The sequence below is a fragment of the Agelaius phoeniceus genome, chromosome 6 (genome assembly GCF_051311805.1).
Source record: "Agelaius phoeniceus isolate bAgePho1 chromosome 6, bAgePho1.hap1, whole genome shotgun sequence".
Classification (NCBI taxonomy): domain Eukaryota; kingdom Metazoa; phylum Chordata; class Aves; order Passeriformes; family Icteridae; genus Agelaius; species Agelaius phoeniceus.
The window spans coordinates 18,707,174-18,719,978 of record NC_135270.1 but is presented as its reverse complement, the minus strand read 5'-3'; the positions used below and the strand labels follow the sequence as shown (position 1 = coordinate 18,719,978).

The following is a 12,805-nucleotide window of genomic DNA, read 5'->3' as shown; positions in this document are numbered from 1 at the left end:
TTTTTTAGTGTATAAATCTGCCTTCATAAACATCCTCATAAATGTAACACAGCAAACAAACTGCTTGGAGGTCAGACTGCAGAAGAGGTTGACCTTGCATTTTTAGCAGTTTAGCCTATGCTAGAGCTTAGATTTATTTAGCAGGGTTAAATTTTGCAAAGGTCCTGTGACGAGTGTTTCTTACAGAGTAGGAATGTCTGAAAGCCTACTACAGACTAATAGAAAACACTGAGCACAAATGCTCAGGTGCAATTTAGGCACAAATTTGGTGTTGATTAAATGCAGAATCTTAGACAGTATGCAAAATAGGTGATGACTCTAAAGACTAAACAGATACTTTGGTAGTACCTTTGCAATGAGCATCTTAATTTAAGCACCAATTATCTTTCATTCTGTATCATTAAAACTCTAAGTTATATCCTTATTTCTGTCCAAACAAAGCCTCCATGATGAAAGTTTAATAGCATTAAGCACCTTAATAAATAGGGATGAGTTTCTCTTTTTTTTTTTTTTTTTTTTAGACATCTTGAGTTTGCTGAACTAGAGCTTCTGCATTATGTTTTGGTAACTGAATTTAGGTGTGTTTTGCAGAAAGGATAGGACATGTATTCTGCTGTAAAATACAGGTGCCTCTTCATTTTGTGTAGATGTACCCTTAGGAACATGAGTTTACTTACATATTTTGACAGTGACAAATAAAAAGAGCTGAATTGTGGTGATGTGAAGAAGTAAATACAAATATATGCTTTCTAGTGCAGGTGATACTTTTTATTCCAAAAGAAAATTTTTATTTCAAACATTAGCACTATTGTACTCACTAATATGCCTATTAGGACTGTAAATCCTAGGCTATTGTTTTAAATTGTTTATTTCTGTGTTTGTTCAAATATGTATTTAAATGTGTGCCTGCTGCTAGCAGTCCTCAAGTCATTTTAACTGTTCACTGTTACGAATACTCAGAATAGCAAATCAAAAAGCCAAAGCTTGTGCTCCTGCCCAGAATGATTTATTTATTTTTATTTTTTAATATCAGAAGCTCCTTTATTTTTGCTTGAATGGTTACAGAGATGGCAAGGATAAGAGATCCACTGCTGTTTACTTTTACTGTGTGGGATGATACAACTCTGGTGATTCTATACAGTATTAAGAAAAGAAACAATAGCTGGTAATCTTATATGTGAGGAGATATATGGCCACTTGCATTTTCTTTGTACAAGTTCATTACATTTTAATCTCAATATATAATTATCACATAGTAGTTTTCTGTATTATTCCCTTTCAAATACTCTTTTAATTTGTTGGAGGCTCTTTTTTATTTCAGTTGTTAAATTTTAAGCTCTCTCCAACACACCTTTGGGTTTTGGAAGGGGAGCCTATGGGAGCTGTGAGCAAGCTGAGGACTTTTGGCTATGAAGAGATGGGTGCAGGCCCAGCAGTGCAGCAGCAGAGATCACTTCTCTGGCTGGCCCTGGGGTCTTGGTGTGCTCGCTCACATCTGCTGACTGAGTTGTTGGTAGAAGAACTCCTCACCCCATTTCAAACCCTGTTCTGTTGGCTGAAGGCACCTCCCAGCCAGCAGATCTGTGGGTCAGCAGCCTCAAAGGTGTGTGCTCAGGGGGGGAATTCCTTCTGCTACAGCAGCACGTGCAGAGTCCAGCTTGATCTGAAGCCTTTGAAACACTGCATTTCTCCTCATGTCCAGTCACACCCATGAAAGCATTTAATGTATGCTTACTATTTTAGTCCATGAATATCTCAAAGCAGTGAAAACTGTGGTTGAGTACTCAGTTGAAATGGGCTCTCTGTGACCTGATTCTTCAATGTGCGGAGCGCTCGCTCGGGTGCCTGTGAAGTCAGTGAGCGCTTCTGGGCCTTCATTGCTTTGGAATTGGAGCTGAAATATGGTTATGTGAACTTTGCTTCCCGCTCATGTGTGTGCAAAACCTTAGTCCTGTTTTTAAGAATGCCAGACAAGAAGAGAATCCATTTTGAGTCTCCAAGGAAAAAATCCATAAAGATGTTACAAGGCAGACACTAGTTAGTGAACATTATTGAATCCTTGAGTTTTTCTAAGTCATTATATTGTTTTCTCTGCTTCTGCTTTCACAATAACTTTATCCTTTCATTGGAACTGTGCAGTTGAAAGATTTTCATGCCTGATTACTTTATACTTGACAGAAAGATCCTGAGTACCACATGTGTGTTTGAAATGGTGTTTCTTTGAATGTCAGCTGATCTCTCAGGTTAGAGCAGGTAACCTGATTTTAAGAAAACTAGCACATAAATTGCATCTGTGCTGCTAGGACCTGCTGACACCACAAAGATAGGTCTTGACAAAAGTTTTATTTAGGCTACAACTCTTCTTGTATGGCATATCAGATGGGTTCTTTATTTCTGCTCTTTCATTCTTTATTACTGAGGACATTAGTAGGGAAGCAGGCTTTCTGCTTCTTCAGGAATTTGCAGACTGGCACTGCTTGTCTTTTATCTGCAGCAATAATCCTCTCTGTGTAGGTCTCAAATATGCAGAATTTCCTGGGGAAACAAGGAATCTCCTTACTTTAAAAATTTTAGTATTGGACAAAAAAAATCATTAGAAAAGAACAGGATGACAAAAGCCCAGAAAGCACAAATAGCAAGAGAGCTCTGTGGTGCACAGGGTTTTGGGGGTTGATACCAGATAATATTTAAGAGATTTTATTTGTTTAGTCTGACTTGGCAGCAGCTATTCTGCATGTATGTACACTCTCAGCACTGTTTGAACACACAGGTGCTCCAGTATGGGTGAAGGAAATGCCTTTAGCCTGAGTCATTCATGTAGGAATAGCAGTCAGTCAGAATCTACAGGCAGAGGTGATGGCAGCATTTATGCAGATGAGAGCACGTAAAAAGAAATGAGGTTTCTGCAAAGTTACTTGTGCACAGGCTTAAATAAAGAGCATTGCAAATCATACCTAGAATATTTTCTCTGTGTCTATGATTATGTTATTTCCATAGCAACTAATTATGCCATAAACCAAAGATCATGACTTCAGGTGACATGTGAGCAGAAGGAGATGAGCTATTAAGTATTGAAGATTTTTTTAAAATGCAAATTTCCTTATTTATAAAGAAAAAAAATAGAAAGAAAATGAAAGAAACCAAACAAACAGCAAACCAACCAACCCTGAAGTCTGCTATATAAGTGAATTGCTTGTGCCTGGAATGTGTTTTCAAAGTTTTGTTGGAGACATCAGTAAATATTTCAAGTAGTTGTAGGTACAACTGTGAATATCAACAGATTTTTGTATTAGCTGAGGAAATCTCTAGAATGTCTGACCATGTTCTCCTGCCCATGCAATCCAGGGCTCAACCCTTTCCAGCAACTATAACCTTTTACAGATACTGAAATTGCTAATGGACGAGCAGGGACCCTGGAAATAAAAGGGAAGGTCTGGGTTCTTAGGTGTGTGATAAGTTTGAGGTTGCAGTGAAGCATACTATCTTCTGCTTCACTTATTAAAAACATTCCTATTTCTTTTGAAAACAAAAGATTCTAGAGATTTCCTCAGCTTACAGCCTCATGGTCCTACTCTTTGAGCTGAAGGACCTGCAACCCAGAGTAGAACTGATATTGCTTGATTTACCAGTTTCTTAGGGGACTTCTTTAACAAGTCTGGTGCTTGGTTTGGGAGCTGGCTTTATGGCTCCCCTCCTGACCCACTTGCACCTGGCTTAAAATCTTTGGCAACATGTGCAGACTCATTGCACCATGTGAATTTTTAGGAGAGAGCAGGATTGAGGGAGGAAAACTGTTGAAAGCTGCTTGAATTGACCTGGAATGTTTCCAGGGATGGGGCATCTACAACCTCTTTGGGCAACTTCCTCCAGTGTTTAATCATCTCACTGTAAAAAAATTTTTCCTTAAATATATATAATCTGAATCGATTCTCTTTTAGTTTAGAAACATTACCCCTTACCCCATGGCTACAGGTCCTATTAAAAAGCCTGTCCCCATCTTTCTTTAAGCCCCATTTAGGTACTGAAAGGCTGCAGTGAGGTCTCCCTGGAGCCTCCTCTTCTCCAGGGTGAGCAACCTGAACTCTTCCAGTCTTTCCCATTAGGGAAGGTGTTCCAGCCCTCTGATTGCTTTTGTGGCCCTCCTGCAGACCCACTCCCAACAGGTTCATATCTTCCTTGAAATGAGGACTCCAGAGCTGGATGTACTATTCCACATGGGCCCTCATCAGAGCAGAGGGGCAGAATCACCCCCCTCAACCTGCTGGCCATGCTGGCCAGTACCCCCAGGTCCCTCTGGGCAGGGCTGCTCTCAATCCCTTCCTCCCCCAGCCTGGGCTGATACTGGAGGTTGCCCCAACCCAGGTGCAGCACCTTGCAGTTGGCCTTGTTGAAGCTCATGAGGTTTCCATGGACCCACTTTTAGAGCTTGTCCAGATCCCTGTGGAGGGCATCCCATCCCTCAGGTGTGGTGACTGCACCACTCAGCTTGCTGGCATCTGTAAACCTGGTGAGGGTGTGCTGGATCCCACTCTGTCACTTAGAGACACTAAACAGTCCTGGGCACGGTTGAGCAGAGACTGAAAACCTGTGGCAGTGTGAGGCTGACAGGTTAAAAATCATATCCTCACTCTCTTTGCTTTGCTCTTTTAGTCATTTATACTCATGCAAAATGAATATACAAAAGCAAACAAATCAAAGACTCCATCACAAGGCTTTTTTTCCTCCTAGCTGAAACAGCCAGCTTGGCCCTGAACTTTGGTTCACCCTCCAGTCAGAAGAGATGTTTCTCTTAGACTTTTGGAAGAGGTACAATTTTTATAAAACCTGCATCACTGAATCAAACATAAGCAAACAATAGCTGCAAAGAGTGCACTGGGTGAGCAAACAAGGGATTTCTCTCCATGCATATTGCTGAAGAAAAAGACAGGTTTGATTAACACTTTTCTGTGGTGATCTCTATGTACATGAAATGAAAAGTTGAGCATTTGGAGTGTATTCACCGTTGATCACTCTTAGCTGATTTCAGTGCTGTGGTGTGAAGCAAAGCTAGTAACTCACAAGAAGATGCCACTCCTGTAGTAATGTTTGCTCTTATTCAGGTTGTTCACTGAAGCTACGGGGACTGATGTCACCTATCACGTGCATGCCTTTGCACACTCCTCTGTTGCAGAATGGGAGCAGTTGTCACATCCATACCCTGTTTTATATAGTGTATTTCACTAATACCTTCTAGCAGCGTTCTTAAAAATTTTATTTTGTGGGTCACTTAACAAAGTCTACTGAGGTTAATTCAAAGTGGGTTGTTCCATTAGGATGATGGAGCAGGTATGCAGAATTTTGAAGACAGTGACAAGAGGCATTAGTAGGGGGAAAACCAGTGCAACCATTAAGGGACTAATGAGACTAAATTAATGAGGAGGTGAATTAGTGCTGCATTTTGTGTGAGCTGAAGCACTGATGTCTTGTGGTCATGAATGTTAAATCATGGTGGAAGAAGAGAAAGCAGTGTTCAAAACAATAAGGGAGGTGGCGTGGGGTCTGTGGAGGCTGCAGCTCAGGGTGAGGTGCAAAGTGTGGGCTGTGTGCCTTCAGGTGAAAGCCAAAGCTGAGGCTGCTCAGATAAAGGGTGTGAGGGATAACACAGTTAAGAGATCTGCCCCCTGATGCCCAAGCCTTTTACAGTTTATTGCCTGGAGTTCACCTGGTGTCATTAGAGTGAGTCTGCTGCCTCTTCTCTTTCAGAGCCAGGGTTTTGGCTGGAGTCAGGGAAGGGTTACCAGCACTCCACTCAAAGTGGCAGGGACAGAGTTGTTATAACCTAAATGGTAGCGTGCCACCAGAATCAATACAAATTGAACCTCTGCTGGCGAGACTGCACAGTGCTTGCTTTCTTGTGTAGAGGAATCAATATGAATTGGCCACAGGATGGGAATATAGAGATGCAGCTGGGGAGAGAAAAAATAGACGTTAAGCAGAGGTGAACAGAGGTCACTAGGTCCACACCGTGATTTTAGGCTCAGTCATTAACAAAAAGTTTTGTGAAAGCTCTAATTTGCCTGTCCTTTGGGTCACCCTTTAGACACAATGCCCCAGTGATGCAATGCTTCCAAGGTTTGTTCTTCTTAGTTCACACATCACTTTATTGTTAAACAGCTAAAATGTCAGCATGGGTCCCAGCATGCCCTTTCCATTCACTTCACACCAGAGATGGGCAAGAGTAGAGTTCAGCAGCCCTTCTCCTTTCATTGATTTCCCCCAGTCCCCATGCAGGACATCACTCCCTCATGTGAGCATGTCAGCCAAGCTGCAGTTAGCCTGTTGGTGCAACATTGCTTTCTCAAGGGTTTCCCATTTAGGCTAGAGATTCTGACTGGGGTTCCTGGTGAGGAAGATTTAATAAAAGAATGATTGTAATGCCTATTTACTAAATGACTCTGTTTATAATTAACTGTTGTTATTGTAATGAGAAAGAACAGCAACTACTTGAGAACTACATTTTACACTTCAGTGCCTTAAAAAAGTTGTCATTTCCATGAGGTGTGCTACAGGACGATGGTGAAAAGAGGCTGGAGGAAAAATACCCTTTATTGTAAGGGTTATGCAGGACCTCAGCCTTCCTAAAACATTTTCTGCATCTGTCTGAAATATATACACTGTGTGTTGGTATTTATTACTTTTTATTTAAAACAAACATTTAGAAATTCTTCCTTCTACCTTAGACCCTGGCTTTATGAATTATTCCACTGTATTAAGGACTTAATTCTCTTAAGAATTGATGATTTCTCGCCTTCAGGAAAGGGGAAAGCAAGTGATTTCTAACCCTTTTCTTATCCAGATAGCAATGAGCTGCCTTTGGGCTTCAGTTGTCTAGTTTACGGTAAATATGCCAAATTCTCCTCTGTTAAATGCAGTACCATGGGCACCCTTGTTAAATCACAGTTATCTGACTTGTCACTGCTTCAGCATAATTTGTGTGCTGAGCTGTACCCAGTTTTTCTTTCACCATTTAATATGGTGCTTTGTGCACAGGCATTTTTACATACTGACAGACAACAGAAAAAATTTGAATCATTTTTGGGTTTCTGTTACTAAACTGGTCTAGTTGTAATACAGGTGAGGAGAAAGGGTGGAGGCAGAACAGTTTGGTAGCACAGGGAAAATTAACAGTATATTGGGAACTCTGAGAACGGATCTGCTTCCATTGGACCATCTTTATTTGCTAGGGAAGGAAGATTTGTTTAAGGAGGGCAGAGTTCATATTGTGCAGGAAAGGGAGGGGAGTAGAAAACTAATTTTGGAGGTAGGGAAATAAAAAACTGGAAAGTTGTAACTCATCAAAGTTACTGAGACAGATGGTGCAGGAGTTATTACCCTTGTGTTTTGTGCTCAGGTTCTTTCTTTCTAAAGCTTGCACCAGGTATGGTCAGTGTATTTATAGTTTGTGGAGGAAATGAGGAGAAATAATTAGACTCTAAGTTTGCAGTTAGTTAATTAACAGAATTAGAGGGTAGTTTGCAGGGGTGAACTGCTTAGGCTATGTGCAAAACCAGCTCATTTTACTTTTACTAATTTGTTCTTTAATTAATTGGTGCCCATGTCTCTTGATTTATGCTGAGACTGGCAAGATGCTTCAGGAAGGAAATCTGTTTTCATCTTGATTAATTCTCTGCTGGGCAGGCGTTGTAAAAAAATGTTAGCCAGCCATCTTTTGATGTAGTTTCAGTAAGTTGCAGTCAAAATCAAAGGGCAGACAGAGAGGGAGGCAGACAGATAAGGAGGTGGCATATACAGAGACGAGTGAATTACTTGCACAGGGAGTTTGGGGCAAAGATGGTAAATGAGTCTTGCTTTCCTGAGTATTAATACTGTAATTGCCACAGTTTCAGTAAGATATTTCCTTCCCGAAAAAGTTGTGTGTGGCACATTTTCAACTCTTTACTGCCTGTGGGAGCTGTCAGATTTTAGGGAAGTGCTCCCCAGCGTACGGAGCTTGATGCCGATCAGTGCGTTCTGACAGGGGACAAATGACCGGGCCATTCGTGTTGCTGAGTGATGATTCCGTGGGACGGAGCGAATTAGGAGCATCCCGGTGATGGATCTGCAGCGGAACAAACGAGCCTTCCGGCAAGGGGAGCACGGTGTGTCCTGACCCCGCTCCCCGCGGAGCATCCCCGGCGCTTTTGCGTACCAATCCTTCACTGCACGCACTCATTCCCGTTCCTTTCGGCAGCGCCGCCTGCGCAGCCGGGCAGCCCCGCACAGCCACCTGCGCCCAGGTCGGGGCTCCGCGCGGTTTCGCCGCGCTCGGAGTTTGTGGGCGGGGGGGAGCCGCGGCCCCGGGCGGGGCTGTGAGGGCGGGCCGTGGGCCGGGGCCGGGCGGGCGGGCAGCGCCATTGGCGCGGCGCTCGGAGGAGGGGCGGCCACGCCGGGAATGGAGCGCCGGGGCCGGCGTTCCACAGGCGGCCGCCGCGGGAGCGGGATGCGGGGATGCGCCGAGTGAGCCCGGCGGCGCGGGGCGCAGCGATGCGGGCGGCGGGAAAGCGCCACGGCAGCTGCTCGCCTTTCGGATAATCCCTGGCCCTGCCTGCCGCGGGTCTCGGGCAGCGGCACTCTCTTGTCTGTGCGTGGCGTGCGGAGCCGGGGTTTTGTATGGCATTTGCGAGCCGAGCGAGGTCACGGTTCCTTTTTTTAAAATTCTTTGCTCTGGGTACAGTATATCTCTGTCTGATTTTTCCTTCCCTGGTAGCGGGGTGGGCCGGGAGGGACGATCGTGACAGTGACGGGAATGTTTACTTGTGCAGAAGTCTTTCTCATGTGGAAGCACGCTGCTCCCTAACTTCTGGCTAAGCAGACTTCAGTTCACCAACTTTGCTGCCGCACAGCACGCGTAACTCCTTGGCAGGATGGCAGACGAAAGAACAGCTGGTGCAAAGCAATAGGGGATTCTTAGCGAGGAGAAGGAGCAGGAAGGAAGGAAGATCACCAACCTTTCGCCGACGGCTGTCAGAGCAGCAGGAACGGGACAGCTGAAGCCACCATGCGCAGGTCCAGCACCGATGAGTCCACCTATCACAGGAGCCCTTCCCTGGACAGCAAGGATTACAGTTTCCCAAATGGCGCCTTCCGTCGATACAGCAGCATGTATGGTGGCCAGTTTGGGGCTGCCAGCAACTCTTTTTTTGGATTTCATACCAACCCTGGCCCGAAGGCCACCAAGGCTAAGTACACGACCCCCAAGGGAAACAAGTACGTTGTCTTTTACCTGGATCTCTCATTTATTTTTCTCCTAGAACTGAAGAGGTGCAGCATGGCTCACAACTGCCTGCAGTGTATCAAGTACCTAATGTTTGTTTTCAACCTTCTCTTCTGGGTGAGTACATGTTTGGAACTCTGGAACGGTTTTTGTGTCTGTTTACTGAGATGGAAGGTGAACTTGTTGCTGCTTTTAAACTTGAACAAAGTGGTGCCTAGGCTACTGCTTTTGTGGCCTCATTAATTTGCATAGATAACCTGTAGAGGGTTTTTTTCATCCTCTCAATTCCTGGCCTCCAGCTGCATTTCAAAACTGTGGTAGAAGACAAAAGAGTGTGTTTATAGAGGTCAGTTGCACGAATGCCTTCATCACTTTGTTCCAGTGAGAGCTTATACTTTTTTGTGCCCTGATCTTTCATTCTTATGTGTTTGCCTCAAAAGTTATGCATAGTCCTAGAGAAATAGCTGAGACCATTCATGGTTGTGAGGTTCAGCACGTGCTTACATCTGTTGCTTTATTGCAGATGGCATGATGCATACTTGGTACATCAGCACATTAAAGCCTGTATCAGGAATCTCTAGGTAGTCATTCTCTGTTGCTGTCAGTGGTGGGTCCTGGCACTGCCATTCCCTGTTGAAGACGTGGGTGGAGAGAGACCAGAGCGCTCCTCTCTGCTTCTGGGGCTGCTGCTCTGTGCCAGGAGCTTATCAAATCACTGTGAGGCATGTGTGTGTCATCATCTTTTTAATAAATTAGGTGCCTGGGCACTTAACTCCCTTGTAATGGAGTGTAGGCTGTAGCTGAGACTAAAGAAGCGAGTGGGGGGGGACCCACGTCACAAATGCTGCTAGTCCTGTAAAAAAGGGAGTAGTAGCACGTTTGCTAGGGCAGGACAGGATTTCTAGTTCAGTTTCTTGTCCAGAATCATACATGGGAAGGTCTGTTACACGATCCTCAGGAGGTGCCTTTAGAGGGCTTGTTCCTCCCAGGTGGCTTATGAAGATGCTGAGGGAAATGAGGAGTATTGTGGAGCGACACCCCTCCTGTCATGGCACTTGAGGAGGGGGTGTGTGTTTGCAGCTGGATGTTACTGTGCCCTGTTACTGGCTGTGCTCTCCTGACTCGTTGGAGGTGCTGGGAGGGCTGTGAGATGGAGAGAGTTGTTCTCTAGTGTGCGCTGCTGTACAGCTGTTTGAAGCCAGGCATGCTGCAGTGCATCAGAAAACACAAAGTGCAGGCAACTCCTGCTGACCTGAGCCATACCAAGAGTCAGGATGTGACAAACTAGTGCAAGTCCCCTGAATTGGCACAGCACTAACCAGAGCTGTGAAACACAAGGAAGCTGCTCTCTTTGCATCCTAGGTGAGTTGGTAGAAAGAGTGTTGTTAAGGCTGCATTCTGTCTTTCAAGGCTAATTTTGGTTGCTTCTGCTTCCCTAAAAATCATCTAATATTTATTGCAGCTTACTCCAGAGCTTTCTGAAAAAGACAAACAATATTCTTCTTGCTTTTTTAAGTTTTGTGCCTCTACTGACTGTCCCTGGTTGAGATTATAGATAGCACTGACAGTTAGTTGAAGTGTGAGCTAGAGAAAAGAAGTAGGGTGCTGGCATTAATAGCTCTTTTCAGGATTATGCACAGCACTGCCTCAAAGGATACAGGCATTCTGATTTCTCTTGCAATATTTATCTTCCACTGAAACATACCCGTGTGATGAGAAGAGGTACTGCTGCAAGTAATGTGTGTGTATTTACAAAGGCAAGGTTGCACATAATGATATATCTTTGGCATGCTTTTCAGTAGGAACGCCTTAATATTTTGGGAGAGAAAGAGAGGTTTCTGTCTCCCTCCTAAAACCATCAGAGCTGCTCTAAGCTATACTTGGAGGCAGAGAAAAGGCAGGGGTCCCAAAAAGAGGATGCCTGTGTGGCAGCTGGGCTCTAGGTGAACTGAAGCATGCGAGCAGGGCAGTGGGTGGTGTCACATACTGACTGCAGCACGATCTCTGGTTTGTTTCCCTTTCACATGCTACCTGCACAGCAGGAGTGATGGATGATCATCATGTCCAAATGAGGTTTGCACAGCATGGAGTTGTAATAGATGCAGCTCTTCACCTTCTCACAGTGAAGAAAGTAACTGAAAAAAGATGATTTTTAAAGGTACTGGCTAGCCTCTCCTTGGTAAAAGGAGAAAAAAATTTCCATTTCTAGTGATCAGAAATCTTAGAAGATTACAGGTTGATGATACTGTTGTTTTGTTTTTCATGTTGTTTTTAGTTATCTGTCACATTTTACTTTGTGAAATTACAGGAAAGCATCTCTGCAGGAATATAGGATTTATCTTTGCATACATGCTCAAGGAAGTTTTGCTGGCTCCACCTTTCCTCTCCACCCTCCTCTAGGTAGTTGGTTAGTAACAGGCAATAGTTTAGGTAGGAAGAGGAATTTATTTTTCATGTATTGAGAGCAGTCATTGCATTAAATGAGTTAAATGCCTATTATAGCCTGTTCCTGCTCTTGATTCTGTTTGAGAAAATGCTTTGATTTCTGTCAGAAATCATATTTTCATCTTCTTCTTCCTGTTCCTATTCATTAACTCCAGTACATTTTGTGCATCCCTACAGCCTAATTCCCAGTACTTTCAGCTGTCTTTCCCACAATGTGGCAGAAAACAGTCCTCAGCCCTGTGCAACTCCAGTGGGATTTGTGCTGCCTTTCTGAGGGAAAGATCCTTTCCTTACAATACTGGTGAATTTATAGGAAGCAAATTCTCTGAGACCCTGATTTTAAATGTTCTTGGCAGACTTTGTTGGATTAGGTGCTGTGCTCACGCTGTAAAATTTTTAAAAGCTGTCATATAACTGAAAACAGAGCAAATTTCTCCTCCCCTTTCTGATGGTTAAAGGGAGCACAAAGCTCCTTCACAAGTGTCAGAGGCTGAAGTACCTTGTCAGTGTTGATGCTGAATCAGTCCATTGGTACAGAAGACTAGCAGCTATTATTATAGAGAAAAGAATTGGATACTCCTAAAATAGCTCATTTCTCCATGAGGAGCCCTGTGCAAATTGCTCTTGGTGCATTTGCAGCTACTCTGGGGTATTAAGGTTCTGAAGCACGGGCAAAACAATATCAGAGAGCAGCACTGCTTCTCTAATGGGAATTTCCATCAGAGGCCATTCCCTGGAACAGTGCCAGATGCAGATGAGCCATTATTGTATCACTGCACTCACTGGTTTGTAAGCTCCCAAAATAACTTTTGTCACCTGATACAGAATACTTGCCTGGCTTCATTCATTTTTATTGACTTAGATTTTCATTTGCTGAATTGCTGAACCCTTGAGACTGAAGATCACCTCAGATGATCACAGAGCAGAATGTTTTTATTTTGTAATGAAATATTTTTATTTCTCTGTGACATACCCAGGGAAGAACAATTGTTTTCCACATTCTCCTCCAGACATCCAGCTTTTCTTCACAGTCAGTAAAACAAACTTTTCCTGTGCTTTTAATCCAAGGATGTGGTGCCTTCTCTCTTCTTTTCTTTTTCTTTGTGA

General features: G+C 43.7%; 1 protein-coding gene across 3 annotated transcripts in view; it reads left to right on the top strand.

Moving 5' to 3' along the window:
* TSPAN4 (tetraspanin 4) overlaps nt 1-12,805 on the top strand; it is a 417,908-nt gene that overhangs the window by 217,521 nt on the left and 187,582 nt on the right. For 2 of the 3 annotated variants that reach the window (XM_077179946.1, XM_077179947.1), the window contains exon 4: nt 9,291-9,370. In XM_077179946.1, the coding sequence (XP_077036061.1) occupies nt 9,308-9,370 (63 nt within the window). In that variant the 5' untranslated portion in view covers nt 9,291-9,307. Of the gene's footprint in view, nt 1-8,408; nt 9,371-12,805 lie in introns of those variants that run through there. The other variant, XM_054635107.2, reaches the window with a different exon arrangement.